Below are 12,556 nucleotides of genomic sequence, written 5' to 3'. Positions count from 1 at the left end.
GTCAGATTCTCAAAGAGGGGTTTGACCCCTCAAAGAGGAGAAAATGCTAGCATGAGACTTCACAGGCCTCCAGAGCTGGTTTCTGCCCCAGGGCATCAGTCTGAGTTTCCAAGTGTGAGCCTTGTCCTCATCACTCCTCTCACCAGGTTTCAAGCTTTTAAAAAAAATAACAATAATAACAAATAAAAGTGGGGATATATTCCAAGCAACTTTTCCAGGCAACTAGGATGACTCATCCAATTTTTTCCTGAGCTGGGTCCTGAGAAGAGAAACTCCAGAAAGAGTCCTGTAGGTGCAGGGAATGATGGGAAGTTCCCTGGGGGTGGCATGTAGCCCATGGGGATGGATGAGAGCAGAAAGGCGGCTCTCTTATGGTTTAAATAACAATAGCAACAAAGGGTTGGTTTGTTGGGAGAGCAGTTCAAACAAGGCAGCTCCTTGGGTTCCAAGTCCCAGCGACTCCATTGGCCTCGAGGACTGGCAGATGGATGCAAACAGTGGATGGAGATTCACTAGAGCAAGTGCAAATCAGCCCTCATCCTTCTTGCAACAGATATCCCAGAAGGCTGCCAATCAGGAAATCATTTCCTTTTTTTAAATGCTTAAATGGATTTCCTTTCTTTCTGTAGACTTATCTTCCTACTTGGGACTGGCACGGAATCACCTTCCAGCTCACCTCCCCTAGCCTCCTCCAGGAAGCCTTCCCTGAGCCCCAAGCCTGGGTCATGCGTCCCCAGAGTGTGCTCCCAGCGTACTGGTCCTTCATCAGAACAGTCTTCATGTGTTGTGATCTGCCATTCGCAAGACACTGAAGGTCCATATAGAAGTTCAGAGACTGACCCCATCTTTTTCACCAGTGTGGTTTTCACACTTTGTCAGGCATGCAGTAGGCGCACAATAAATATTTGTTGAAAGTCTCTGCTGTCACATGGATCTGCGTCCCCCCCCCGCCAACTAGACTGGTAGCTTTCAGAGAGATGGGCTTCTGTCCTACATGTCTTTGTATTCCTGGACCTAGCACCGGGTCTGGCACCCAGAAACCAACTGTGAGTGTTTGTTGAATGAATCCATTAATGAAGGAATGAACAAATTCCATTTCACAGTCAGTCAGCAAATCCCAAACCCCATTCTGGGGCTGTGAAGCTTTAGCAACAGGGGGATTGAAGGAATATATAGTCCTAGAATATGAGTCAGTAAGTGGCTTTCCACAATTCTCTGAGCCCAAATTTAAGGCTAATTAAAAGATAACTGAGCAAGGTTCTGGAGTTGACACTAGGCAGAACTACAGATGCTCCCCCATAGCCCATTTCTCTCCATTTCTTCCCCACCTCAGTAAGTGTACCACCATCTAACCAGTGCCCAGGCTGAAAACCTCAACTCAGCCTTGATATCTGTTTGTGCGTCCCCAGCCATCAGTGGGCTCTGTTGGTTCCTCCCCAAATGCACACCGAATCCCCCCACTTTTTCCACTTTCACTGCAATCACTTTGGTCCAGCCACCATCACTGTCGTGATCACCTGGACTATTGTAGCATCTTCCCAGAGTTCTCCCAACTTACTCTTCCACATACCTAACAAACCGTCTCCACACAGCAGCTGGAGACATCTAATACACCAGCGAATGTGATCAGTGTTACAACACCTTCCTAAAAACCTTCAAAGGTGTCCCATAACGTGTTCCCTATAGGGATCCTCCAGGTCTTCTGAGATCTTGCCTGCCTACCTCTATATCACCTCGTGCCATCACTCACTACACCCCAGCCACGCTGTCTCTCTCCAGCCCACTCCCATCTCTGAGTCTCTGAAGTTGCTCACCTTTCTGCCTGGACCTCCTTCCTCAGATCTTCACCTGCCTAGCTCTTTCTTGGTATCAGATGACCACCTCTCCTCAGAGAGTCCTTCCCTGCCCACCCCATCTAAAGGAAATGCCCCTATTTTAGTTGGTTTTACTTCCACCAGAGCACCCATTGCTATCTGAAATTATTTGGTTTATTCTTACGTGTTTATTATTGATTTCTTCCAACTAGAATACCAATTCTTTTCCCATTCTTATGTTATCATACTCTTTTATTTACTTATTTTCTGTTTCTCTTCCACTACGCAAATGTAAGCTCTAGGAAGGCAGGACTTTATCTGGTTTACTCTATCCCACTAGCTCTATGAGTACAGTGCCAGGCACAAAGTAGCTGCTTAATAAATGTTTGTTGAATGAATAATTGAATGAATGAATGAACTCAAAATACGTCCATAGGGTGACTTTAGCTTGGGTAGAGAAGCGAACGTGGTGTTAACTGCCATTAACAGGAATACAGCACATAGATGGAGAGGATCCAGTCTGCTCGGATTGGATCATCCCTGGATTACTGTACTTGGTTCTGGTTGCTGCACTGCCCCAGGGACCAGCAACATGGGCAGGAAATTCAGAAAACCAGAGGTACTCAGCTTGTAGAACAAGAGGTCCTAGAATGAATACTGTTGCCATCTTTTAATATCTAAAAGGCTACTGAGAGGAAGGAGGGATAGATTTAATTTGGAGCTCTAAGGGCAGAATCCAGATCAATGGGTATTAGTTTGATAAAGAGATTGCAGTACAGGAAGAAAATGTTTTTTTGATAGTCTGGGTTCATAGCAGGGGAAGGAACTACCTTAGGAAGTGGTGAGCTCCCCATCTAAGAAAGTGTACAAGTGGAGAACCACTTGGTAAGGATGCTGAGGAAGGCATTCAAGCAGCAGCAGATGGCCTCCAAGATCCCTTTTAAACTTGAGATGTCTGGATTTCTATGATAAATAGGGACACATTTTTTAAAATTCTGGCTAACAAGTGTTCTATAACTTATTTGTCTAGCTGCCCCTACAGCAGCAAACATCACCGACACTGGGTCTACAAATTAAACAGTGGAAAGATTAGCTGAGAGGCTATTTTGTGGGCCTTTAAGCCATCCCACAGCTACACTGGACAGCTCCCTGGTTTTCAAATCTGTTATCTATATGTGGTCACTTGGAACATGAGATTGACAAATATTACGACTCTCCAAAAAATGCCTCAATTCCTAGGGGAAGATAGCCAGCACTATCACACATGGTCCGGAGTTTGTTTTCTGAAACTCCACCACTTCCTAACTGTAGGACCTCAGGCAAAGAAATTAACCCCTCCAAACCTGTTACCTTACCTGTAAAAAGGATTTGATTTTAAAATAGGGGGAAAGTAGAATTGAAACAAGAATGGCACAAAGTTGATAATCAATGAGGCTGATTGATAGACATTCATTATACTACTCCATTTTATGCATCTGAACATTTGCATAACAAAAAGTAAAAAAAGGGGGAGTTTAAAATAGCACCCACTTCATGTAATAATTGTAGGGCTTAAAGAAATCATCACTATCATTATTACAAGGAATTTTTACAAATCCTAGTTATTACTGGTAATGTTTAAATATCCCATTTAATCATCCCAACAACCTGATGAAATGCACAGTAATCATCTCCATTTGGCAGATGAAGAAACTGCAGCTCACATAAATTAAACAAGTCCCGCAGCTGGCACTGGGCTGAAATGCAATCTGAAACCAGAGTTATCTGACTCCACCATTGCAGCTGCCTTTATTTCAGGAACAGCGCATTGTGTTCTGCTTGGTTGCTATCCGCATGATAATATCATTCACTCATCTGAGGCAATGGCTTCCTAGCCCTTTTCTCAGTAGCAGTACCTTTTGTCAAAATGCAGCCTTCATTCAGAACTTCAGTAAGTAAAACTTACAAAAAGCTGAACAGCTCTGGTTAAAGTGGGCTTGGGGCCCAGCAATCAGGCCACTCAACTCCAGGGGGGCCCCCTGAAGCACCCTCGGGTCTATGAGCATCGTGTGAAGACCCCAGCCTGAAGGCAATACAAACAACAACCAAACCCCTGAACCTTGGCAATTCCTTTCAGGGACAGCCTCGTTTGTATAGTGCAGTTTCCAGTTTCCTGTTTCCTCTCTCTCATCACATTTGATCCTCATTATCAATGCTGAGGTGGATCAGGCAGGGCATATCATCCTCCATTTGCAGATGAGAAAATCAAGGCCAACTGGAGTCAAGCGGCAGGCCAAAGGTGTGCCAGGTCACTTTTCGGCCAAGTGCAGACTGGAAGTAGAGTCTGTCTCCATTAACGCAGTGTGACCTGGCAGAGAGGGTGCCATCTACTGGAAATGGCCACTGACCCTTAGTCCACAAAGTGGACAATCAGCTCTTTGGCCACTGAGAGCTGAACACAGGCCCGTGGGCCCTCTGCCAAGGCCCTGTCCCAGAGCAGATGGCAGTGGGTGGGGCGGAGGGGCTCAGCGCCACCGGAGGGCCGGACAGCAGGGCTTTGGCTGTAGACAGGCCATTCTCATCCCAGCCATGTCCTGCTGAGCAGGGGCAGGGGAGGCAATGAGAGCCAAAGTGCCTTCCAGTAAGCACAAAAAGGGACAGCAGGAGTGCAGAACTAGGGAGCAGTTATACTTTGCCTTCCTTAGCTCTTGCCTAGAAATCCCTGAAACCAGACGCAGCTGAATTGCCTGAATGAGGTCCCCCAACTCCAGAGCATCTTTGAGCTGAGCTGGAACCTATATTGGAACAGGCAACACTTAATTATCACTTAGTCTTTAATTAGCACCTAATTATTAACACAATCCATCTGTAAAATGGGGACACTAATACCTGCCTTAAAGGGACTCTGGGAGGATTAATTAATGTTTGCAGCCCACTTTGAAGATGCAAAGCAGTGAACAAGTGCTCACTGGTGGCATTAATAACTCTGTAGACGTACTTGCTTTTCCTAACGAGGTCCCTTCTTCTCTGTTCCCTCCTCTCCTTTCTAATATCCATCCCCAACAATATCTGCCCAACTTTGCCCTGGTGGAGAAACACTTAGCTCTGTGTTTCCCAGACACAGGATTTCCCATCCAGGAAATAGGCTATTTACAGCCATCTTCCCGCACTTTAATTTTCTATTATGTCCTCTGAATATGTCAATGCCTTCCCAGTAAATATTTTGATGTGCGCTCCTGCAGCAGCTTCTGTGGAGGCTGAATGGGACAGCTGCTCCCTGTATTAGGGAATTCCAGATGTGGTTTAAAACCACCAGACTCATCTGTGCCAATGCCTAGCCTCTGGGGGCGGGAAGGGAGAAGGACCTTCCAGCTTCTAGTGCCTCTGGGGATAGCCATGGACATCGAACCCTCAGCCCTGGTTACGGTGGTTTTTTAAGGTCCTCAGATCTGGGTTGCCTATGCCTTTAGATGAGAAATGTCCCCTTAGTGGGTTGGTACAGAGACAGCAGAAATACAGCCCTGGTCTGGCTTCTCACCCAGGTCCCTTCAGGGCCCCAATCAATGCTCTAATAAAGGTTGGACAAAGGACCACGGTGAGTGGAGCAAAAGTATACAGCATTTAGGGTTTAGTCAGACTAACAGAACATTTCCTGACAAGGTCAGACCTCATCTCCTCCCTCTTCCCTCCTCCCTTGGTGCCAGCCATGCAGGGGGACACTCACTCTTCTTGGAAGCTGAGCCTCTTGTCTCTTGGAGTCCCTGCCATGGGGGCTGAGAGCTGCTCCTTTGAGGTTCTGGGCTGCAAGGCCTCAGGCAGGCCCTGAACTCTCTTCCAGATTTCGTGGCAAGCCTTGTCTAGGCTGTCTTGGGGTGTGTCCTGGTGGATCCAGATGTATCTGGGGAATGGGCCCAGGGCGGAGGGGCGCTTGGCCACCAGGGCCGAGGATGAAGCCAGCCCATTTCCACTGGCCATCCTCTTCCTCTTTCTGGAAGGCCGTTTGTCCACCCAGGGCTCGGAGACAGGGGGACCATCCACCACCACTCCTCATTCACCAGAAAGGGAGGTGAGGATGGGGCAGAGCAGGTCAGTCCTGTCTGGCTGTTGGCCCAGAAAAGTGACTATGTTCAGAGGCCTTCGATTTGTGGATGAGGGGTGGATGGAGGACAGCTTTCTTTTGGGGAGGGGAATTTATTTTGATTTGCTTTTATTTGCTCTTTCCTGACTTTGGCCCCCCTCCCCCTCTCCCTTAGAAGAAAATATTTACAAGTCAACAAAAACCAGTAGCTTAGTAACCTTGGAATCCCCTGGAGCTCAGGAACCAGGGGCCTGGGTGGGCAGAATGACATCTGGGAACAGCTGGAGTGGGAGGGCTGGCTCTCCCCACAGTCCCTGGCTCTCCCCCGTTGTGAAACATCCCTGACACCTTGCGGGGCCTGGGGCTCAGCCCATCGTCGCCCGCTAAGCCTCACAGAGGACCAGGTGAGGGCCTGGCACTGTGCTAGGCACCGTGGGGCTGGGAGCCCCCCATCGGGTTCTCCCGGGTCTTCCCAGAGATCCCGCTCCCACCGAGGGCCGGCGGCCCCCGCCTGGCTCAGCCCCGCCTTGCTCTCCCCACTGCCCCTTCTGGCCCCCCTCTTCTGGCTGCTTCACCACCCCTACTCCTGGCGGGAACACTCCTGAGTGCTGGGCTCCCTCAGCAGACACCTGCCAGGGCAGCCGGGCTGCGGGGTCGACCCCGGAGGGTCCCAACGCCTTAAAAGGGCGCTGTCTTGCCTGCCTGTGGCTCCCACACCCTTCCCGTCCTGCGCTGGAATTCCTCGGTGGGTTTCAAACGCAACGGCTCGGTGCGCGGGGCGCCCCCCCCCCCGTCCCTCCGGTGGGGTGGGGGCGGGGCCCCGGAGGCCCCCAGAGCGCTTTCCCCTCGCCCCAGCCTCACCACGCAGCTCCTCCGCACTCACCCGGGCGCCTGCCTGTCCCAGGCCCGGGATCGCTGGTTTCACCCCCTAACTGCCGTTTTCTCCTGCGCTTACCATCTGCAAAGCGCCGGGCTTTCTGTGTGCTATTCAATCAGAACAAGCTCATGAACTCAGTATCATTATGTATTATCGTGCTACATTTGAGGAAACCGAGTCTCAAAGTTGTAAAGGGGTGTGTCCAAGGCCCACTAGGAAGCGAGGGGCTGGGGCTCAAACCAAGGGACCCCAGGCCTGACCCCACGCTCCCAGCTACTGAGATAAACCGATTCCTCCAGCGCTGGGTTCTCAGCGGTCCAGGGTCTGGGCACAGGTGCAGGGGGAAGGGCTAAGCTCGCTGTTTGCCGCTTGGTGGGCTCCTCCCCTCGCTGGAGGGGCTTCCTTAAACTGGGAACTGACAAGGCACCTCCGCGTGCCCGGGGCTCTCTGGCCCCAGGAGTCATGGTTGTTCCTCCAGTGTTTCCCCAGGAAAGGAGGAGCAAGATGACGGGAAGGAAGAAAGAAGCGTGGACTCGAATAGACTAGATGGCAGCCTATATACAGGGAGAACTGAATCCCTACACCACCCCTTCCTTCCTAGCAGTGTGACTCTAACGGCCTTCTGCACTTCTCCCACCCTTCGTTCCTTCCCCAGATACTGACTAAGCCGTCCTCTGTGCCGCTGAGTGCCGCGCACCTAGGAAACCTGCAAGGCAGCAGAAGTGCCATGGTCCCTGCTCTCCTGGAGTCTATCTTCTAGTGGAGGGGATGGATCGACAACTAGCAGAGCGAGTAAATAAGCAGTAATTACCGATGAAATAGGGCTCTGATGGAAACTAATCAATAAAGTGAGGGAATGGGCAGAGGAGGGGTGGCTGCCTCAGATGCCCATCCAGGCAGGCCTCTTTGAGGAGGGAAGGTAACACTGGAGATGAAACAGAAGGATGAGAGTCCTTTCCTATCAAAAGGTGTTAGTAAATTTCTTCAAAGATCACATTTGCAGCACACGGTAGTCACCTAATAAATATGTGTTTGATGAATTTATGGGCTACTTACTGTATAGAGTACCTGGTATACAGCAGGTGCTCAATGCACAACCTTGCCCTCTTTATAGAGGGTCTGGGTTCCTGGAAATGTTGACTCTTAAGTCTGGAAAACTGAGCTTGATTCCCCTTTGATTTTCATATGAAAATTAAAGATGTGTTCCTTTGGGGAAAATTCCGAGGACCTAGACTGAATAAAATTATAGTGAAGAATGTAGAAAACCTTTTAAGATAGTGTATTTAAAGGAAAAGTGATCATTTCTGATGAAATATTAATAGTTCTGAAAATGTCACTCTGTGTTTGTGCTGCTTGGCATTTGGTTGCCTAACACCTGTGCTTAGAGCAGAACGCCAATGACCCTGCACTGCCCAGGCTACAGGATTCTGGAAAGTTAGCCAGCTCACTCATTCCTTCTCCTGTTCTTTCTCTCCTTTGATAGAAGGCCTGGCAACAGGGGCAGAAGACTGCAAAAAAAAAAAAAAAAAAAAGGTAAGAAAGAAAGAAAGAAAGAAAGAAAGAAAGAAAGAAAGAAAGAAAGAAAGAAAGAAAGAAAGAAAGAAAAAGAAAGGAAGGAAGGAAGGAAGGAAGGAAGAGAGAAAGAAAGAAAGAAAGAAAGAAAGAAAGAAAGAAAGAAAGAAAGGAAGGAAGGAAGGAAGGAAGGAAGGAAGAAAGAAAGGAAGGCAGCAAGCATAGGGAACAAGGATAGGGGCATGTTTCTTGGAACACACAGCTGAGGTTGCTAGAAGAATCTGCAAACAACTGAAGTGGAGTATTTAGAACCAGTATCAAGCTATGTCCAACTTGGTGGCCACTAGTCACATGTGGCTATTTTAATTTTAATGTAAATCGAATTAAAATTTCCGTTCCTTAGTTTTGTTAACCACATTTCAAGTACCACGTGTGGCTTGTGGCTACCATTTTGGATAGCACAGAGAACACTCCCACTATCGAAAAACAGATAGACTCTAGGACCAGACTACCTCGGTTCAAATTCTGAGTTCCTGCTTCCTGGCAAGGTTACCCCTTAGGCAGGGTACTCTGGACCTTGGTATGTTAGTTTGCTAGGGCTGCAGTAACAAAGGGCTGCAGACCAAGGTGACTTAAACAACAACAGTTTATTCCTTAACAGTTTGGAAGCTGGAAGCTTAAGATCAAGGTGTCAGTAGGGTTGGTTCCTTCTGAAACTCTCTGGTCAGCTTATATATTCTGGCTAGCTTCTCCCTATGTCTTCATGCAGTTTTACCTCTATGTGTCTATGTCTTAACCTCCTCCTCTTATAAGAACACCAGTCATATTGGGTTAGGACCACCCTAAAGAGCCGATTGTACCTTAACTGCTCTTATGTCCAAATAGAATCACAGTCTGAGGTACTAAGAGTTAAGACTTCACCATCTGAATTTGGAGGGACCCATGCAGCTTATAGCACTTGATCTCCTCATCTGTAAAATGGGATGATAACAAAGGGCATCTGTTTTGTGGAATTGTTATAGATGTTCTGTGACTAAGTAATTACTTAACACACGGAAAGTCCCTAAAACAACACCTGGCACATAAGAGATACATAAAAATGCTGTCTATTAGTTTCCTTGTTGGTTACATTGAAATGTGTGCCACTGGAGTTTCTCAGTAACAGTTTCTGTGCTATGCGTAGGGAGGGAGAACTTTTGCTGTCCTGGGGAAATTGCTTTGTGATGGAGGACTCCAATCTTCAACTAAGCCTTTCTAGGCTTTGTCGGTTTTTTAGCACCAACCATGGCCAAGATTGTTCAAAAGAAAGAGCTGGGAGACGAATAAGACCTCTAGCCTACACGTTGTCACAGGCTAGTGAAAGGAGCAAAGCAGTTTGTAAATGCCTGGTACTGAGCTTATTTCACTTTCTATTCAGTGTATAGCTACAATCCTCCAGCACATAAATATCCATGTGCCCAGCATGAGTAATGGTCTTCATGACCATTGACTGCTTCACTTCAAGCTCTAAAAAAGGCAGGTACCAGGCTTCCCTATTCTGTCTTCAGCATCTTGAAGAGTGGGTGCAATCTGTGTGAACACATTCTTAAATTACCCAAGAGTACCTCTGCTACCCTGAGCAGGTTGTTGCACCTCTTTATGCCTCAGTTTGCTCATCTTGAAACAGGGATCATAAGATACTGACCTCACAGAATTTTGGGACAATTGAGATAATACACAAGCTGTACTTAGAATGGTGAGTCTGGCATGTGCTACATACCTAGAGAATGTTAGCCATCATTATGTAGGTGTCTGGGATTCCTGCTTTTCTCTTTGAAACCAGGAAAGCCTTAGGAGGAATCAACTGTCTCTACCTACTCCCCAGCCAAAGCCTCTACTCACCTGGCTTCCATTGCAGACACAAACACGGCCAGGATGGAGAACTCAGAAAGGTGGGCACAGCCTACCCTCTTTCAAGATCTTCCTAGGCGCTACGCCAGCTTACTCTCATAGGCGCTGTCTCACCTCTAGCGTATTTTAAACACACCCACCTCTCACCATAAATATAACTTTTTGGCTGTAAAAGAAAAATTGAAAGGATTTTTGCCATTTTGCTTTTGCAAATTTTTGGCCATGAGTAATTTATTGAGTTTATGGTCACCAATCTTGGGGCATACCCGGGAACTCTTGCACAGTGAGAAAACTCCAACCTATAACTTGTTATCAAATACAACGAAATTTTTATGACTACTAAATTCCACAGTTAATGAAATTGACAGAATGGCACATTTTGCATTTAATTAAACATTTACTGATTTCAGTGTTGTGGTTATCTTCTTTGTATTGCAGATCTAATAATAATACGTGCAGGCCTCGAATGTTTTTAGACCCCTGAAAACCACAGACACCCTCGTTACTATGCTGACGATGCCTAAAGGGTCACAGTGCCTAGAGGGAGCCTTGTGGGTCAGGAGACTGCAGGCTTGTGGGAAAAACCATCAGAACTGGAGGAAGAGGAGAGTGCAGCCATTTGTCATGGGACTAGGTCTCCCCTGGTTATTGTCCCAGCAACTGAACCTGGCCTCAGAGCAGCCAACCCTTTTTGGGACTTTGAAAAGAACGCCAGAGTGTTCCCGAAGCAAAGCTGTGACTCTGGGTCTCCTCTCTCCTGGCAATCCCCACCATTTCCCGGGGGACTCCATCCCTTCTTGTTGCCTCCAGTCCTTGCCCACATGTAAGGAGACTGTTAAGAGCATAGGCCGTGGCAGGGGACACACTGAAATTTGAATTCCTGCACTGCTACTTACTGACGGGTGGCTTTGCACATGCCAAACGCCTCTAGCATTCCAGCATCTGCAAAGTGATGGAAACAATCGACAGGTCTGGATTGGGAGAGGTTCAAAGAGGGACATCCATTAGAGTTTGCAGCACAGTCTTCGGCTCATGGTGGGAGCTCAATAAAACATACTGGTTATTGTTATTATTAGCTATTAATGCAAACATGGCGGTTGATGAGCTCTCCATTTAAAGTTAGGGAAAAGGAAGACCATAGTTGGTGGAGGAAGAGACTATGACCTGGCAGCGGTGGCCCAGGAAGGTGGCAACAGAGTCAATGCAATTGGTCTCCCGCTTCCTGCTTTGGCCTTCCTGCCAGATCCCTGTCATGATAGGTGCCCCCAAGAATTTCTGGAGAGGCTCTGTCCCTCTCATGTTGAAGCCTGGTGCTCTGCCCTTCCTCCATAGCATCCATGCTTGGACATTGGTCACCAGTATGAATTCGTTTATGATTTATAGTAGGTTACTGCTGAGATGATTTGAGGCAGCTTTCAGATTAAAAAGTGAAAAACACAGCATTGAAGAATAAAGCAGGAACTGATTACATCTAAAAAAAGCAGAAAAGGGTTGCTACTTTCAGGTACCTGAATTGGTCAGAACGCGTGGCAGTAATCAGGTAATAAAACTGGGTATCCCTATTTGTCAGCTAAAGCAAAAGTGGAAACACGTCGGAAGGCAGAGTTTTTATTTTCTGACAGCAGAAAATACACATCTTCATCCACAGAGACAAAATGTTTCCTGGAAATAACCCCAAGCATGAATTTATCATGAGTCCTTGTATAAAGGACACTGAGTGACATAGTGGGCAATATATTCAATTCTGTTTTCATAAAGACAGAAATGCCATTAAGTTGGTCAGTTTCTCACATCAGGGTTCTTTGAAGACAGAGAGCATAACATTAAATCATAACTCAGAAGGCATTTCTTTAAGGAACTCAGATAATGGAGTCTAGGAGAGACCCCTTTGGGTCCATTCCACAAATATTACTGAGCACTTGCTCAAGCACACATCCATCCATCCATCCATCCATCCATCCATCCATCCACCCAGCAAAGATTTACTGAATGCCAGCCATGTACCAGGTACTCTGAATGGCACTGGTGAAGATTTCATGTAAGAGCTGACGCCTGGACTGAGTTTTGAAGGACAAATAGGAGAATGCCACACACGGAAGGAGAGGGGAGCGTTCCAGGCAGAGGGAGCAGTGTGCACAGAGGCCCAGAGGGGAGGGAGAGAGAAAGCACGGCTCATTTCAGGAGCGCAGGGGCCTCTAAATGGCTGGAGCATGGTGGGTAGAAATTGGAAACACAAGAGTCACGAGAGAGAGGACAGAGGGGCAGGCTGGGAGAGTCTAGCAGAGGGCTTAGATTTCACCAACATCCGGGGAAACATCCAGGGAAGGCAGGAGAGCTGTGAAATCAGGTAAGTGTTTTCAAAGATAACTGGTGGCAAAGAGGAAGACACTTTGGATGGGATAAAGC

General features: G+C 47.4%; 1 protein-coding gene across 3 annotated transcripts in view; it reads right to left on the bottom strand.

Moving 5' to 3' along the window:
- Positions 1 to 6,002, bottom strand: part of LOC116661517 (uncharacterized protein C1orf94-like) — a 36,287-nt gene extending 30,285 nt beyond the window's left edge. For all 3 annotated transcript variants that reach the window (XM_032473732.1, XM_032473733.1, XM_032473735.1), the window contains exon 1: positions 5,518 to 6,002. In XM_032473732.1, the coding sequence (XP_032329623.1) occupies positions 5,518 to 5,768 (251 nt within the window). In that variant the 5' untranslated portion in view covers positions 5,769 to 6,002. The remainder of the gene's footprint in view (positions 1 to 5,517) is intronic.
- Positions 6,003 to 12,556: the final 6,554 nt, after the last annotated feature.

Source organism: Camelus ferus, chromosome 35 (genome assembly GCF_009834535.1).
Source record: "Camelus ferus isolate YT-003-E chromosome 35, BCGSAC_Cfer_1.0, whole genome shotgun sequence".
NCBI classification, from domain to species: Eukaryota; Metazoa; Chordata; class Mammalia; order Artiodactyla; family Camelidae; genus Camelus; species Camelus ferus.
The sequence above is the reverse complement of the archived record's forward strand: the minus strand, read 5'-3'. Positions and strand labels throughout refer to the sequence as shown.